The following is a 19,206-nucleotide window of genomic DNA, read 5'->3' on the forward strand; positions in this document are numbered from 1 at the left end:
AACAACATTTCCTACATTCGCTGATGCGCGCGCGAAAATAAGTTCGAATGAATTAATCGTACACCTGTGACTAACAAACAAAAGTACATGTATATTTCTTTTATTTCTGCGCTACGTTTGTCGTTCAAATCGGTTTAACACACACGCACACACACTTGAATAAAAAAAAAAGAATATTTCATACTTCCTACCCTCGAATCGTTCGTGAAACCTTATCTGATATTTTTAACGATTTATCTGCATCGAGTACGGATAAACATCAAAGGATGCTGCTTGAGACATATCTTTGTGTCCCGGTAGGTCGCGTCGCATGGAAATTCAATATCCTTCGCGCGCGGGCCAAAACCGCGGCACATCCGCTCGAAGAAAGTTCGATGAGTCCCGACGGTGGCAGAAAGCAATCTCAAATTTACATAAAGCGTCCGCGCGTGTCTGGTGCATTGCTCACGATAATCCCGAGCCACTGCCATTGCCGGGTCGAGTGAAGTATGAAACCGCAGACCAAAGCCGGGATAAGATTAAGTAGTACAAGTGTGCCGCGCGCGAGACTTGAACTCTATCAAGTTTTAATTCAAGCTTTTTATTTACACACATCAAATTCTTGTACTATCTAATTTGTATCGCTACCGAATATTTTCCCGACATTCTCCTCGTTGAATCCCCATTCGACATAGCAGTTTTAACCTAGTTTTACCTATACGATGAATCGTACATACCGCGATAATACTCGCGCAACGAATAGAGTCATTCGTATTGTAACAACGCTTTTGTTAAATTGTCTGTTCATTCTCTGACACGTCACTAACTTTATTCTCTTGAATTTCACGATTGTTATCAGAGTTATCGGATTTTTATTTATACGTAATACGATGAAAGCGTTAAAGTAAATAAGTATTTCCGGAGGAGGGAGACGTCGATAAATTAACTGTCGCGAGACGCGAAAAAATATTTAAAAGGATGAAATAAGATGGAACGGTCAGGCTGGAGGAAACACGCCGGGCACGAAAATCAGATTTGAGATTCGCTTAGGCCCGCTGTTCAAAATCATTAAACATAATTAAGCGTGGACGTGACAGGAGTGACGCTCGCACTCCGCTCGAGCAACGCCGGCGTATATTCTCGTGCTCACTTCTTTTCTATCCTCTCTCTCTCTCTCTCTCTCTCTCTCTCTCTTCTACCCTCATGTTCTATCACAGCTACTCTTCGACTCTCGCCGTCTCTCTGCGGGGTAGCAGAAAGGTTAATGCAGTTACTCGTTCCCCTCTCGACCCCGCGTCTTGCACCCTGCTTTCGCACGAGCCTGGCGGAGAGCGTTAGGGCTTTTCCCGTCGAGACAGGCGCTGGAGACGAGCGTTTTAGTAAAATGGCCTGAAAATGCAATTATCGGCTATAGGTGTGCAGTAATGAATTGCCCGCGTTATCTATATAGACGCTTCTAACCAACCTGACGCCGACTGGCGGCACGGATTCGACAATTTTACTGAAACATGTTCGCCGTTTCTCGATTCAAAATTTGAAAAATTCGAATAGAAGCTGTACCTGATACCGGCGATAGATGAGTTAACCCGACTTACCGAGTGAGATTATGAAGGCCCGGCTGAGGCCTCGGGCAAGCACCAAGGACGCCATCGTTCAAGGGAATTAATTTATGGATTAATAAGGGACCCTCAGGACCTAATGTATTTATGCCGGTAATTTGCGTACCACCTGGTTCTGTCGGGTGTAAGGTTCTCACAAACTCTCCGTTCATTACATATCCTCGTAAAGCTGCATCTAGTGCTAAGCTAACGAATAATTCAAACCTATTGTATTAGCAAGAGTACCATCAACATAACATATTGTCAATTATATTTAAACGTCGATAATGTAATTCTCTCTCTTTCTCTCTAGTGCGTGTTTACAATAAATCCGATATTAAGGCTGAACTTTCATGATCGACTAGTCTTACAGTTACCGCGAGGCAAATAGGAGTCGCGCGGCAAATGATCTGAGAGTTTTGATTGTATCCGAGCTAATCGGTACGGTGGTAATGTTTGGCGGAGAATAGCGAACGGTAGTGACGGTAGGTAACACTGGAACGATGTTAACGGAATCAGGTCAACGGTGCTCGTCCGATTCTCAATAGCAATAGCAGCCGCGCGCGAACAGAATTGGCGGAGGAGGACAGGTAGTGCTGGGAGATGTGGAGAAGGAGGTGGTGCACTCAAAGGTGGATTCGCATAGTGCTTACTGGTTTAGTTCACAGCTCGTGGTTTCCGTCAGAGAGGATCTCGGGGTGTCGGCAGAGTGAGTCCGTTGAAAGCGCATCCGCTCTCGTTGGCTGCCATCGAGCGTGTAAATAGGACGCCTTGTTTATAGTTCGACATTGAATAATCATTCGTCAAGCGGTGCCTTAACGAACCAAACAAAGGAGCGGATCGGAACGAGAAGTCGACCTCATTTTCGTTAACTTGCAGCACTCCCGGGTACCTCGTATGTAAATCGTGCTTCAGCGTAAGAAGCGTGAAAAGCAAGGAATAAGAGATAGGGAAGTTAAAATCTATTAAGTTTTTCATTTTTATAATTCACAAATATATATTTTATTATTAATTAATAATGAACCTAGAAATAATCGCAAAACTAAAAAAATCACAATTGATATATCGAATTTTTTATTAATTTATTACTTTTTAATTAATAATAATAATAATAATAATAATAATAATAACATTAATTGTGGGGCTGTCTTGAAAATGAGAAAAAATTGTACGACGAGACAGAATTATTATATATATATATATACACATATTGCATTCATCATTAAAACTGTATTATTATTTACTTGTGCTATTTTATGCGTATCACAGAGAAATACAGATAAAATATAATGATGAGAATTTCATTAAGTATTTTAGCAACTTACGGTCTTTGTTTTTATCGAATTATCACCTTCAGCCAATTTTCTGCAACTCAATCTATGCTCAAGTTTTAGTGGAGGGAGAGGAAGGACAGATATGTTTCTGGAGACTACATGTTACCGAAGTGCCATATTATCTCTCATTTACCCTTATTATCGGTAACACCTCGCTATCATAGGCCCTTGAAGCATGTTGCCATCTCGGCTCATAACCTGTCTGGAAGATCGACACCAACGGGAAATGCCCCTCTTAATTAAGGGATTTCGTCGTATATCAGCTTGGGATTTCCGCGCTAGTTTCTCATCTTAGTTTTTCTGATACGAGAGAACTTTTTGACAACTTACTAGAAGTCACAAATTATTATCCCCTGCTACGAGGAAAATTGGCGAAGGTTTTTCATGTATATGGCGAAGCAAAGTCATTATTGAGATAAGATGATTGACTCATGTATATATGATTTCTAGCTCGAGATAAAAACACTTAGAAAATAACTATATCGGGAAATTGTTTCGCGAGATAAAGATGAATCACTAACAATGATTAATCGCGTGAGTAATTTATGCTATACTTTATAATGATCCTTTTTCGTTTTGTGATATAAATACAGAGAACCGTTCATTATATTCGACTTTGCAAGAAATAACAAATGCAATCGTGAGATATCGAATGGGATTTCTAGGTAAATCCATGCGGCATATATGATACTAATTCGCCCAGAATACGATAAGAGCTCTTGATTTACAAGATTATCTGTAAAGAGATCTGTTAGTCTTTATTCACAACGGTGATAATTCAGGTATCAAAAGCGCGACTCAAAGTGATCAGTTATGTGTGTGGTGTGTGTGTTTATATATATATATATATATATATATATATATATATATATATATTACTCCATAATAGTCGTACTCATATATACTATAGAATACTTTTCATCGTATACTTTTGCTTAGATACGATAGATGCTATTAAAATTTTGTTTTATTCTATCAAAGAGTTCATCTTCAAGATAAGAAACTTTAAGAACAATCGAGAGCAAACGATGTAAATGTCAAATCTAAGATATTCATTATAACTATTTGATTTCGTTCAGAGATATTTTCACAATGTTCAGTAAGTATTATTCATATGTTTTTCTAGTGATACGTGCATCGTAACGCAGATTCGAGTGAGTTTTTATGCCTTATCGAACGGGGCACGAAACCGAGTTTTACAACAAATGGGCTGAGATTAAAATGATGATATACGAAAATCAGTGGACGTCACGATCCGTTCGGTATTATCGGTACACCATTCACTGTTGGAAAACGTAATAAAAGTGTAATACGTGGAAATGCAGGGCGCACACCAGCAATGCGCGAGGATGGCACGGAAACCATGCTTCTCGCTACAATAAACAGGTTACAATTCCGCAGCAAATGCTATCTACGTTGCCGCAAACGTTTTTCATCGCACTACTAAAACGATACGCGTTGTACGATAATGCCGATTTACAGGCTATAGACTCGTGAGCCTGTAGTAAGATATTTATGATAGAATCGCTATATAATTATTTAGCGTCGCAATGACAATGATGAAATTTAACGAACTTACTGAAGTTACTCAAATTAATTAGCAAGTTTATCTTTTATCGATGGAATCGGAAAAGAAAAAGTTTCTACTGACGACAATCGATTTTCCCGTTACGACAAACTCAACGACAGACAAGTCAGGCGCGATACCGCAGACGTAGTGACCGGCGAACTTCCCTCCGAGTTGCGGCGGGGTAGAGATCGGTACCAGAAACGCTCCGGACAGGCGTGGAGAGGTGCTTGATTCATGGAGGCCGCCGAGGCCTCCATCTCCGTCGCGTTGTTCTCTCTCGCTCGCACAAATACGTCCTCTTCGTCCCACTCTTCTGGTCCCGCACGGCTTCCCGGCCTACGTGGCGGAGGCGTGCAGACCGTTCTCCGGGAGTTGGTTTAGCACCGTATCTGTAGATGGCTCGATACGAGCCGGAGGATGGTAGGAGAACCGGCTGTACATTCTGCTGCGGTCAAGCCGGTCGTCCACTCATTTGCGCCCCCTTGTTCTCTCTCTTTCTCTCAGTTCAGCTCGCTTTCTTTCATCTCGCCTCTCTTTCTCGCTCTGTCCTCTGGTCTCGCACCCCGTACGTCGGACGCGAGAAGCGTAGGCAGCATTTTCGTTCTCCTTTTTCAACTGGCTGGCGTGACCGGTGCGCTCGTGGTCGCATACTCTGGCGGCACTCTGATGATGTCGACGATGGTGTGGCACCGCTGCTGCTGCTGCTGCTGCTGAAGTGACATAACGAAGTGCCGCAATAAAATGGGTATTATATGGAGCCTACTACGATGCGCCAGTGCCGATGACAACGGTGACGACGCCGACCTCGACGCTGATAACGCAGCCATAGACCCATCCCGCGAGAGTACGTCTATTCTACTTTCGTAGAATAATTCTGATAATGCTGATGGTAACAAATGATACTATTTCAGTGATGTTTCATTAAATCTCAGAGATAGGACGATGTCGCCATGTGATGTTTGTGTATCAATGTAATTCAGCCCTTTCATATCTTGCTTGATATCCATACGAATGTCATCGCTCGAATCGCTTGCTACTGTGAGGATGAACAGCATTTCCGATTCGCATCTTTGTAGGAATTTGTCTGGATTTACATTCAGATGGTAGTATTTGCCTTCTTGATTAAGGGAGAATAAGAATGCACAACTTGGCAAAATATATGCGGCACAACGGTTGCGGAACGTTACTGCTGCGCTCGCGTGCACTCGATTCTCTCGTTCGTCATAAAGTTAGCAAGAGCCTCGTCGTTGCGAAACTCGGAATTCCTTCGAGATCCTTACCCGTCTCTTTCGACCTTTGTCTTAAACGGAAGTCCGACAGACGTTTGTCCTTTTGGCAAATTCCCCACCATGATAGAAGAACGTTTCGCTGCTGGGAATTGCTACGAGGAAAACGAGCACTCCGATGCACTTTCCTCGAATACAAAAGCGCGCTCGTTACCCAGTTCTAAGATCGCGAGAGTAGGGGTTAATAGGATTTCGCGATGTGCTAGGCGCTGCTCTGCTATTACCAAAATTGATCGCGATCGTCGTCAATTTGAATCGCGTAGAAGCTTTATCGCTTTAGCAGTCGGTGTTAATGCACAAATGCATCCAATTTTAACCCGCGGACTCTTCCCATTTCGCTTTCCCCTAGATTTACAAAGTACAAATCATTTTATTTACCAAGCTGAACGCGCGCGTCCAAGAGAGTATTCTAAAGGTAATATTCCCAATATTCATGTGCAACGGAAATGCACGCTCTGTGAGCTGTGAGAAACAATTCGCTTACGTAACGAAGCTCATCGTTGCGCATATTAATTGACGCGACGTCTATACGTCGTATCACGACTACCGTAACTCGATGTTAATGTTGCAAGTTCTCGAACGAGAATATTCACGTTGAATAATACGCTCCAGTTATTCTCTACATATACAGTTGAGTAAAAATAAAATCGTAGAAACACCGAACATTGCATATGTAATATCAATTTTCGAACCAGGAATATTTCCAGGGATGAAAACAATGGCCTAAAATTTCGCTAAATCGCAGTACCTCGTCGCTTGTAATCAATCAAGAAATGCAATTTCCTACCAAATTGTTAAATATCGATTTTGCCTAGCGAACTGCAGCAGAAAGCAAATGCAATTTTTCTCTCTTTTAATACTTATATGTATGATATAAAATAATCTATATATATTTAAAAATGTATTCTTCAAGCAGAATAAAAAGTGATTGTATATTTTAAAGGGAGTATATATTTTAGAGGGAGTATATATTTTAAAGGGAGTATATATTTTAAACACGATCAACATGCGAACATACTTATACATTACATTATCTCGCACATGCAAAAATAACCTGATATTGAATTTCACGACGATGACTTATGTGAGAGATGCCTTTTAGTATACAGCGGTAACCAAGTTACGAGACGCGTCGGAATAAAGTGCTTCGCGAAGTTAGTAATACTAGTTACAGCGGGAATTGTCTCGGGGGGAGTATGTTACCGCGAAGTATGGCGGTGTAATGGGCGGCACGTGGGAAATGCCGGCGCACTATAGTATTAACATAAGTGCCGTAACGCCTAACATGCAGCAAAGAGAAATTCCAATGATCCTGCATCGCCGTGGCGCCAAATGCAATAAACAGTTTACGAGAGGGACAGCTTACGTGTAACGAGAACTCTGTATGTGGAGTGACTACCGCATAGATTTAATCGCCCGTTGCATATATTAAGATTGACCTGACGTGCAGCTGTTTCACCTTGTGAATACCGGGACTGTTAGATTTCTTGCCGAGTGTGAAAATAGTATTACCTTGATACACATTATCCCGGCAAATCCTCAACCATTATTGAACGTATTTATCTCCTTTCCAGCTTTGCTAAAGCGCGCAGAATGATAAATCAACCATTTTCCCCTCTTCCAGCATTTCGCTGCTTATTCTCAATATTGCATAGAGGCGAGCTTGTACCGCGCCACATGTGATGTTATTCGCGGATTTATTCGTGGCATTAAACAAGTTACTGTATATTGTGAATTATGTTTTAAAATTTTGTGCGCATATTCGTAGATGAAAAGGAAAAAAAACATGCCGAAATAATATACATTAATACATTTGAAATAATGATGAAATTTAATTGAGTGCCAGACCAGATTCTTCATTAGTCAGGTGATTTGGAGATCATCGTTTATGAAACCTCAGTTAATAAAAAGAAACATGTACAGAATATTTCAGTCATTATTTGATACTACTGTATTTATATCTATTATTTCGACAGCGAAGCATTTTCAATTTAATGTTTATAGGAATATTTGTTCTTTTTTTATTGAAAAACACACTCACAAAATTTTTAAACGCACTCTTATTCTGTATTTCTAAAAATCAATAGAAAAATTAATGCAGCTGACTGAGACTTGAACTCAGAATTCTTCGTTCTCATTCCTAAGATTTCTGCTCTACTATTCTTATAATTATTCCAGTCATCTACAAGTTTTTTTTATTTTTTCTACATATAAATAAAATGTATATTGGAATATATTGTAAAATCTATTTTATCTCAAAGTATATAAGATAATCGCGCGGCCTCTCTTTAACATCATAGGTCTTCGAAGCATTGATTAAGTGTCGCTTTTAGCAGCGATGAAAATTCACTTGCCGTTGCGTCGTTGTCGTCGCCGTCACCGTCGTCGTTCACCGGGTCTGGATTGTCGTGAAATCGCATCATCGAACCAGTAAGCGTGATGTACCAAGTAATTCAGTTACCACGCAGTTGTTCGCCGTGGTACGCGCGCTGCCTCCCTCACTCGCAGCCCCTTTTGCGTTGCGAGCTGTGTTGCTCCCTTTCCGTTCGGTTCTCTTTAGCGCACTCCTAGCGACGCGTGTACTTGTCCATTATAGCTAAAAGCGTAGCACACTCGATTATCACGTCGTGGGTGGCTTAAAACTGGGAATGTTACAGACCTTTGACGGCGTTAGGATCCCGTCGGTGGTTTTAACCGTGGTTAAAATACCGCACGCCGTACGAAAATGTCAAAATATTCCCTCACGTTCGTATCGGTTCGATCGAAATAATCACTGGAAGCGAAGAAAACGGGAAAAGTGCAGCGCAGAAGAATTATTGGTATTGATTTAGACTTTCGAGGTCGATGGCCGTGGAGGAGGGGATCGAACTCGAGCGCGCTGGGTAGATTGAGTTACGAAATTTACGAACAAAACGAGAAAGAGGTGGTGGGAGATGTGAGTAAATATTGCAGGGATTTTTGCGCCAACATTTTTTTAGCTCTTACGGGCGGAAATTAAAAAAGTTCCAATGCAAAAAGTGAATAAAACTGAACATTCGCAAATGAACTAAGGTTTACGGGAATGTATGTATGTATGTATAGGAATCTGTACGACATTGGAAGCATTGTGGATTTTTATTAGTATCGATTTGAGTATTGTTAAATTTCTATTTATTTTAGCAAATTTTAGACAGGTTACAACTACAACCGTTTTGTTGCAGACAATAATGACTAACAAGTTCGATATTCTGTTTTTCACATTGTTTGACAAGACGCTACTTTTTATAGAAGGAACGAGTCTGAATCCCGTTCTCTAAATAAGATCAAAAAGAAAGGAGATCTGCCCTTTGGAAACATTCCTTACACCCTCGGTTCATTAGTGAAAAAGCCAGTCTACCCCGATTTGAACGAAAGACAACCCTCAGTTAGGGACGCGGGATCGTATACTTGAAGATCCCAGCAACAAAGTTTTTGTTTGCTTGAGTCACGGGACTTTATACCGACGCAATATTGTAGAGAGAATTAAATAATGTTAAATAAAAAAAGTAGATAAAGAACATATATTAATGTACTATTCAATACATTTTAATAGATTTAACAGATTTAAATTTAAATAGAATTTAAAGATAGAGGCTTCCCATTTTGCATTACACATGTTAGAGTTTTTTTTTATATCACGGATTTTGTATTTTGCAATAAATCACAAAGTTTATTTCTCTAGAAGTTATCTCGTCACGATCGAGAAACGTTTTAGAAACATCAAAGGGTTTGAGTTATCGAACCGCCCATTCGCCGTCTTCTTTGCCATGATAAACGTACGCGATCGCCATCGAACTATCGAATGTCTAGCCGCGTCTGAGTGAAATTGCTAGGTGGAATGTCTTAGTCAACTATCAGCTACTCGCGAATTCCACAGAGGCTACTATGTCTACTCGCAGATATCGGTGTTCCTGCCGTAGTTTCCACTGTAATCATGGCTAACGAGCTAGAGCCTTCTCCTTTCTTCTCCTTCGTTCCTTACAAAATAAAAAGCTCTCGAGCAAGCTCGTTTGGAGGTATGCTAGCACGGTGATCGCAAGTGTGCGGCGTGCAAGCTGCTCTGCGCCGATGCCCCTGTGATTCCGTTAATGGGACCTGCGTGTTCTCCGACAGCAAAGCTGATCATTTCCCGCCGCCGACGGTTTTAAACGGTTAAACATAACGTTAGAAATTGCGATTTTGATAAGGAATCGAATAAAATGTCGATTTCATTCTCTAATTACGTATAATATGTAAAGATACGTTGGCGATTTTATGCGTTGTGATGTGATGTATACTTGTGCGATAATCTAAAAAAAATCGAACGTGGCAAAACTGGCTGCGAGTCTTGTTTGGTACTTTTAGACGTGGACGATGCAGGCCTCTGACCATCTAGAATCTAGATTATAAATATTGATCCTGAGCGTCCTTCAGTCTCAAGTGCACTCGAGGACCTCCCTCTTGTCCGGCATTTCTATACCGGGTTGAGTCGAGGGGGATTCTTCGTGGCGAAATTGAAATCGGAGAGGTTCCTCGCATCCACTCCACTAGAAGAAGAATCAGAGTCTGGCAAATTAAAAACTTGGGCTATCTAGTTTCATGCCCCTGTGCAAACGTCAACGGGCGTTCAATGAGGGTTGCATTCAATAACATGTAGGTGTACAGAGCGGAAGTAGGAGTGTAGAATTGGGACGTGCTTTGGAGAATAGCTTTGGAGATGTGTATCGAAAAGATTGAATTTTAACGATACGGTTTTGTTAATAAAATATGTACACGTTGCTGTTAATATTATTTGAGAAAAATAGAGAGCATATTAAGTATAAAATGTTCTGAAAAACGTTCAGTGTAGAAAGAAAGGAAAGATGATGAAGGAAGGCCATCGTAGAAGTTGCTAATTCCAATAAGGTCGAAGGAGCAGGGCTTAGCCGAAGACCGCCGTCGGGTTTTAGGCTTCTCGTCCTCCTGGCACGTCTTCGTGCCCTCTAAACCGGTTTAACCGAGCTCTCGTTAACTTTGTTACCGCTAATGCCTGTTGCAATGTGGCTAAGTGGCCATTGCTGCTCTGGGCGTTCTGCCGGAGGCCTCCGATCCTTTCCCAATTACTTTACCGTCAAAGTCGCGATTTCATTAATCAATTAACACGGGTTACAAATTTATCTGTAAGATCGTCCGTATCCGAAATAATTAAATATCCTAACTTGAAGTGATTTTTCGTCATCTCTCAAAATATCATTAATTCTTAAAGACTTATAATTACCGTTCTTACTGACACAAGTATTCTTTGATGTATTATTTTTAATTAATTTTGTTACGGAATAATGGTCTATAATCTTGCTAACTGTTATTACAGCATTCGAAATGTAACGATGTGCGTCTTAACATTCATCACGAGGTAATTTTCGTCAACATTGCAGACAACATAAAGGGTCTTTAGAAATCGTTTTCCGATACGACATAGATAGCGAACACGTATGTCCTTCTGTGTGCGCGTACTTGAGCATAGCGTTCATCGAATAAGTCTTACGGGCCGTAAGCGGCCAAAGGAATGTCCGGTTACATGTACTCGAAATCGTTAAAGTAGACAGAGACAACTGAGCTCGGTGGCTTTGAAGGCATCGTGCAAATTACAGATCTAAGGACGAGCGTCCTAGAAATGCCGCTTTGCGTAAAGCTGAACTGATTGAGTGAGGCGTTTTAGTATGCCATGAGTGCATCGCTTCTCGAAAGCACACTCAAGACCTGAGAAACCGAGAACGTTGAGTCGAGGGAATACCGGTGGGAAATTCTGAAGATGGTACTTCGATTTTCTCTTCATTTGATTCCCCTCACCGTTCTGTTATACGAGCAGATGCATTATAATTAAGAGTAAATTTACCGTCGTGCACTTTAATCTCTACATTTTATCGCTTCGCGTTCCGTGCACATCGAAATTTTAAAAAAGCACGTAACTCGAATCATTTGGCATAAGATATTGTCGCAGAGATCATCGATTTTTTGCTTTTGCTACTGTTAAAATGAGAATCGGGCATTTGTGTGCGTGAAACTTGTAATTTTATTATATCGCGTTTCGTTCGCAGTGATTATATTAGCTACTTTGTAGTGATTATCGCCAGAGTTCCATGAAACTTCTTAATTTAGTATCGTCTGTTTGGATTTCTGTTGCAAACTAGTAAAAAAAAAGCGCTCAGAGAACACACTTATTGCACGTGGTAACGTTATATACATACTCGCGTTCTCTCTCTTTTTCTCTCTCTCTCTCTCTCTCTCTCTTTCTCTTTCTCCTTCTCTCCTTCTGTAGGTGAGAAACTTTTGATTTACGACGCACTGCCCGACCAATACCGTGGCTACGGCGCTCTGCAGCAGCACAGTAGAAAAGTTTCCTGGAGACCAAGAACGCTCTATTAGTACCATTCGTTATTTTGTTTCCTCTCCCGTTCGTGCGCGAGCGGCCGTATAAGAAAAGCTTGCGAGAGGGAAGCTCCGCAGCTTCCTGCGCCAGAGGAAGGAGGAGAATCCCTGGAAGGATATCCGCCGGCGGTTCCAAGAGACTCGGATAGTTTTTCGTCCCGGAAAACTGGTTATTGATACTGCAGCGCGAACTTCCCCGGAACTTTCCCGCTCGCCGTCGCCGCCGCCGGAGTACTCGAGAAGCACGGCGATAAAAACATATTTGCCCCGTGCCCGATGTTAACAACCTCCGCCGCCGTTCCCGTTAACGTTTTGTCATTACGCTTACGTTACGCCGCGCCGTTACGCACCGCGCCCGAAAACTTGCCCGTCTTGCGATTTATCAAGCCGTTCCCTTAATTGCCCGTATGCGCGCAGTACTTTGCCGCGAAGAATCTTGGCCAGTCGCCAACTATCGATTTATCTCTTTCTCTCTTAGAGACGGACACGTCAGTATATATTTATAATCCAGTTAATCGTGCCGCTCTGTATTTTAAGACGCGTCTGTCGCGAGCTCTGCCTCACCTCTCCTAGCTTCCCGTCCTCGGGAGTTACGGAAGCTCTTTTTTCGTGAGAGGTGAAATTTGTAAGAGCGAATTTCACGTTATATATTTAGGATATAAGTAGTATATTTATAATTACTTAATTCAAATATGATGCAATATATCGTATGTGTCACTTCGCCTTTATATTACTCATTTATGCACGTTAACACTTTTATATTTCTGTTGCAGTATCTAAGTGCTAATAGAATGGATACGTCAAGAAATCGAGTTAGAATGATTGGCTTGCTCTGGTTTTCCTTCTTCTTCGCGGGAGTCCTGGCTGAGGGTACCCTGGAGAAGCTACATGAAGGTGAGTAATCGCTCACTATACTTTAGTTGAATTTTTTAATAAACAATTTTTGAACAATTTCAATTTGTTGTATTGAAAAAAGGAGATGTAAAGAATTATTTTATTACTTTACCGATTACTTCAATATCGCCAAAGACTACTGCCTCTTCAATTGGGTATCGCGAGTATAATGAATAACGTCGTTATATCGCCACGGTCGTTTAATGCAACGATACTGACAGCACGGCGGTGCTGATGATAAATTTCAATTTAATGTATTGGATATTCCACCTTTGAGGGCTCGTTAGCGTAATAACCGGTTGAAAGGGCGTGACCGGTTTTTCGCAATTATATATTTTCCGACAGAGCGTATCGAGCTCCCTGATAAATGATTGGTATTTATCAATGTTCGGTATGGCTGGAAGGCGAGATGAGAAAAATATAAATTAATTATAATAGGGAATTAAGCGAAATGATATTTTGAATTATGCGGTATTACGGTTGAACAAAGATGCTGAGCTTGCCAATGAATATTCATGATTTCGACGTATGGTGTAACGTATTGATTAGAAATCGTATAAATCGTATAAAAGAATCAAGAATCTGTAGTATATAAGGATGCATAATATCGCGAATAGTTTGGAAAAATGCAGGAAAATACGTAACGCAACGTGTGAGAAACGGCGATCGTCTCGCTGCAACATTACAGTCAGCGGCAAGAATGCAAGAGAAATGAGCGCTCGACTGTGAGTGATTCTGTGATGCGGTATCCTATCGATCGTCTGAATTTCCCCTGCCGCGCAACACGAGCGAGTACGGTTTGTAGAAACGAGAGATAAACGTCTATCTCGCTGCTGGTCCGAGAATGGGCAGACGTGCCGGCGAGCCGGATAGAGGACGATGAAGGCGGCACAAGCGAAAACGAGGAGAGACGGACGGACGGACAGTACAGTGACGGACCGGTGGGAGAGATAGGCGACGGCGACAGAGAGGACAGACGAAAAAGGCGAAGAGAGGGAAAAACAATGAGACAAAGTGGCAGAGGAGGAGGACGGCGAAGAACCGGAGAGAGTGAGCGAGCATGGGCCGATTGCAGAGCGCCCGTTAGAAAGCTACTTTAAGGCATATTCATGATGTACTCACCTGTCTGTGCGTTGCTCTCTTTCGCCTTCGCGTCCGTACTCAGTCTCGTTATCCCGATTTCGCACCACCACCGCGAGCGAAATGTGAGGAAGAGAGTAACGTTGACGACCGCGAGGGCACCATATGATTTAGCCGTAAATTCGATCTGCATAACAAGGCGTGGGTCCCTCATGAATAAAGTCATTCGTATTTCGATATTAATCACGCCTCGCAACACCCCCGCACCACCGCGGGGGCGGTAAGCGGGGCGAACAAGCGAAGCGTGCGCGCGCGCGCGCTCACTCTCGTTCCCCGTTTCTCTCGGAACGCACCACCGGCGTTTTAACGAGCTATCGGAAATTCCGATCTTTTAGACCGTTCGAATCCAATGCAGGGCTTGGGCGTTTAATTACATCTACCACACTCGCGGATGTTCGCGCGATATAATAATAATGACTCGCTCACGCGCCCCCCGAACGTACGTTCCACGATGCAACAGTCGCGTTCGTGCCTTTCTCTTTCTGCATCTCGTTTGTATTCCTTTCACCCTCTCTTTAATCTGTGTCAGGATTATATAAACGTGGGCGAAAAGTTCTTTGGAATATATTATTCCGCATATACATCAGTTTTTTTATTTTTTTTTAAATAATACTAAAAAAATGACCTCCAGTTTTCGGGGATGCACGATGTCTATCTACTGCAACGATCGTGATTAGGAACTTTCGATATAACCGAACGGTAGGACAGGATCGCGTTATAAGCGACCAATGTGCAAACTAAAATGGTTTTACTAAGTTTTCTAGAGAGTTATCTATCGCGGTCGCAGTAGGTAGCGCGGATAAAGTATCTACGCCTTCCGGCCGATAGATTCTCCCTCTCTTTTCCCTCCTCCAACTTTTCCTGCTCTTGCTTCCTCTTTAGTTCTCTGTCCACGAGCGTAGCTCTCTCTATCTTTTCAATTCTCTCTGTCTCTCTCTCTATTTCTCTTTTTCTCTCTATCTACTGCAGACCAGTAAGCCGCGTTGCAACTTCCAACTGAATAAGCATCGCTTCCTCTTCTGACGATGTAGCCTTTGATGTAATATCTATCTTCATCGATACACGTGTCGTTTTCTTGTTGACCATTCCGCCTTATCGTGTTTTTGATATACATATGTTTCTTTTTTTCTAATAATAATCTCTAATAATAATAATAATCCTTTAATCCGTCGTTACTAACGCGCATATGACAAATTTTATATATTATAAGTTTAGTATTATTTTCTTTATCATTATGTGCCACACACACATTGCAATGAAAAAATGTTTTTAATAATTTCAAAGCTTGACAATTTTACTGTTATAATTTGGGATCTAAAGGGATCAGACTCAATTTAAAATATTCTACAAAATTTCATGTTATTACGACTTAAGCTCCGAGATTAGCTGGATTTTAATAAACCTTACCTTGGTAAACGCACTACATTTTTTCACTTTAGTAATACCGGGTTGAAAAAGAGCATGGTCAAATTTTATCTGTACTATGTTAGAACATAAGGAGGGATAGCAGGAAAAAAATGGATATTTTTAGAGAATTGATTTATTTTTTATTGGGTAGATAAATTGATAATACCAAATTCGATCTACTTTGAGCACATCGCAGTCGCATTGAAAGATCGATTGCGTTATCCTATTAAAAAATACGGCACAATCGGAATTATTCAGTTTTATCGTATTGAGATAAATGTGCAACGACACGACGCAGATATTATTTGTGTCAAGAGTGAAGAATGGCCACAATTATACGGGACATTGCGATTCATCAAATTAATTTCTCTGCGAGTCGTGAGTGAGATAAGACCGCGCTTTTTTTTGCGTTCACGAATACACGCGCGAGACACGTGTCCGGCCAAAGCTTTGTTTCTGTTTCGCGCAGACTCGCCGATGCTGCTTCCGGTTTCCGGCAAACTTCCGCCCTCCGTAGCATCCGTGAAAAATTGCATTCATCCGTCGACAACATAACATACCTTCGCTTGATGACGCGAGACGCGGCGGAATCTCTCTTTCTGCGGAGATATTCCGTCCCTCGCAATTTTGTGCAATCTCTGGCGACACAGTGCCAATCCCTTTTCCCTGTTTTTCTTTTATCGATCTTCCGTGCATGTACATATTTCCCATGTCGATTTTATCCCCATATCATCGGCGTCGTCTTTTCGTTACCCTTTACTCTCTGCTTCTCTCTCTCTCTTTCTGTCTCTCTCACACATGTACTGCGCGTCGCTCTTTTTGCTCACCAGGGCTGTTTCCCCCTTCGAGCTAGATCACATCCATCATCCGAGGCAACCAAATCTCGGCATTTGTTGAGGTCTTCATCCTCTGACTCCATGGCCATAGTGGCTCCTTTCAACATCGATGAAGGGATCGTTGGTGGCGGGTCCGACACAACGCCGCCGTTTCACCGTGTACATTCTCACGTGTCGGCACTCAATTTCATGTTATTTGTGATAGTCAGCATTACATTTGCTTGCCCTCAAACGACGTTTCTTTTGAAAATATACTTGTACATAAAAAGATTGTAAATGAAGTGTATAAGAAAATCGAATCTACTCGTGAAATCTTGTAAGTATAATAATCAAGCACAGTATTGCATTGCGTGTTTGAATTTAAAATATGTTGCAACAGATACGTTGCATTACTGATATTGCATTTTTACATTTAAATTTATAACATACAATTATAATTTTCTGGCTGGTATAACAAGGATAAATTTGTTATCGGGATTCTCATTAGAGATAGCTGGAGCATCCCGGCGATTTGATCATGCGATTTTCTCTTTCTGTTGTATACCAGTGATTGGAAATCGCTCTTGTCGTTAAGCCAAATCGCGTTTCTAGATTGTCTCGTTACCTCGAGCTATTCTGGACACCTCGGTCCAGGGACTCGATAAGGTAGAGTCCGGGGCCAGAGAGGATCGAACTAAAGCTCGTGTTGTGAAAGTCCGGGGTCCAATTATCAGCCTCTGTGGGATTCAAAGCAGCTTGTACCTTTATTATGTTCGCCAATCGTCTACGGTGTGCCATTAACGGTGGCCTGATTCACGTGTCTATCTGTGTTTTCGATTACTGTATATTCTATATGTGTATACGTATCGGAGATTAAATATCGGACCTGTACTCGAAATTACGATCTACAACGAGGAGAATCTTAACCTTTTTATAAATTATGAAAGAGACGTTGTCATATTGTTCCGTATGTACACAGAAAAAAAAATGCTGTTGTATCAATTAAATCAGTGTAATTGAAATTAATATTATTGAAGTAACCATCAATATTAATGAACAAAAATCAGCAATATTTGTTTTAATAATTGTGACAGTTGGTTTAGTAATATCAATGCTTTTGAAAAATGTGATTGAATGATCGATATATTTATATATCTCAATTACATATTTTTTTATTATAATTGCATATGCAATTAATAGTTTTGTTTATATGTAGTTGAATTCTATGTAATTCATATAATTATGTCTGTTGTCAATTCAACAACGTAAAATAATTAAAACAAATCAACCGCGAAGTTGATAGTACTTTGATTGATACAAATGCATCATTTTGTTAATTTAACTACAACATGTTTAATTTGTATATTTTTTATATATTAGAACAAGTCAAGAATTTGTTAGATGTTATATTGATTCATTATTGCATTTATGTGCAATTATATTTTTAGAAGAAGTGGAAATGTGTTTATATTAATTACATATGGGCTTGATACAATCAACACATGTAATTATTAATGTTGTTGTACATATGTAGAAAAAAATATTATTAAATACACGTTTTAATTGCATCAAGTGTATGTGTAATTAGTATAAAATCTTTTTATTCCCTCTAAATAAATTAATACATATGATTCAACAATATTGAAGTAAAATATATGGTGCAAGTAATGCTGTTAATTCAATTACGTAAAATAATCAACCAAAGAGTTGATACTTTTGTAATTAACACAAATGCACTATGATTGAATAAAATTAAAATGTATTTAATGTTTAATATTGTTGAACATTGGTTCAAACCATTTATGTATTACATGTTACACTTATATAATATTGTTTCATACACAACTGATTCATACACAACTGTTTGATTTAGAGAACATAAAAGTATCGGGTTATTGATGACTTATCTGCTTGATGCAAATAACACATATACTCATTAATATTATTGTGAATGTATATGTAATATGTGTGTTTGTATAGATAAAAATATTAGTAATTACATATATATTAAAAATGTATCATTTTCATATATAATTAATATTAATTTATTTCTATTTCCGCTGAATAAATAAATAAATGTGTATGTGTGTGTGTGTGTGTGTGTGTTATATTAATAAAATGTTTCAATCGCGTAAATTGAAAATTTTTTGATTCAACGGCAGTACTATTGAAACAAATACACGTCGATGATTCAAGTATTATTAATTTCAATGATATTGTTCTTGAATTAAGAAAATTTACGACACGATTTAAACATTTTTATTGATACAATAACATTTTTTGGCGTGTGATTCAATACCCGGGAAAAAATGTTTCATATTCAAAAACATATATAAATATATATAAAATATGCACTGAAAAAAAATGTAATATATTCAATAAGATATGTTATTGCGGGCTGCCAATTATAGATATACTCAATACAATAATATATGCTATTGCAGTATCAACATTGTACTTACATTAATAGCAAATATTATTGTATTGAGTATTTTATGTAGTTGGCAGCCCGCAATCACATATGTTATTGGCTATATTACATTTTTTTCTGTGTGTCCATATGTTTATATTAGTCTCTTTTCTTTTGTAAAATTTCTGTTTGATATAAAAAAATATTCATTTTGACAGAAACTAATTTAAAATATAAGTTTCGCATTGCTTCTTTTAAAAAAGTTAAGTATGAAAAATTGTTCATATATAATCACAGAAAAAAATGTAATATAGCCAATAATATATGTGATTGCGGGCTGCCAACTACATAAAATAATCAATAAAATA

At 39.9% G+C, this 19,206-nt stretch overlaps 1 protein-coding gene across 7 annotated transcripts in view; it reads left to right on the forward strand.

The window, feature by feature from the left end:
• LOC105833132 (semaphorin-2A) overlaps positions 1-19,206 on the forward strand; it is a 325,878-nt gene that overhangs the window by 149,965 nt on the left and 156,707 nt on the right. For 4 of the 7 annotated variants that reach the window (XM_036283108.1, XM_036283119.1, XM_036283111.1 and 1 more), the window contains one exon: positions 12,945-13,066. In XM_036283108.1, the coding sequence (XP_036139001.1) occupies positions 12,945-13,066 (122 nt within the window). The remainder of the gene's footprint in view (positions 1-12,944; positions 13,067-19,206) is intronic. The other 3 variants (XM_012674605.3, XM_036283134.1, XM_036283130.1) reach the window with 1 other exon arrangement.

The sequence above is a fragment of the Monomorium pharaonis genome, chromosome 1 (assembly GCF_013373865.1).
Source record: "Monomorium pharaonis isolate MP-MQ-018 chromosome 1, ASM1337386v2, whole genome shotgun sequence".
Classification (NCBI taxonomy): domain Eukaryota; kingdom Metazoa; phylum Arthropoda; class Insecta; order Hymenoptera; family Formicidae; genus Monomorium; species Monomorium pharaonis.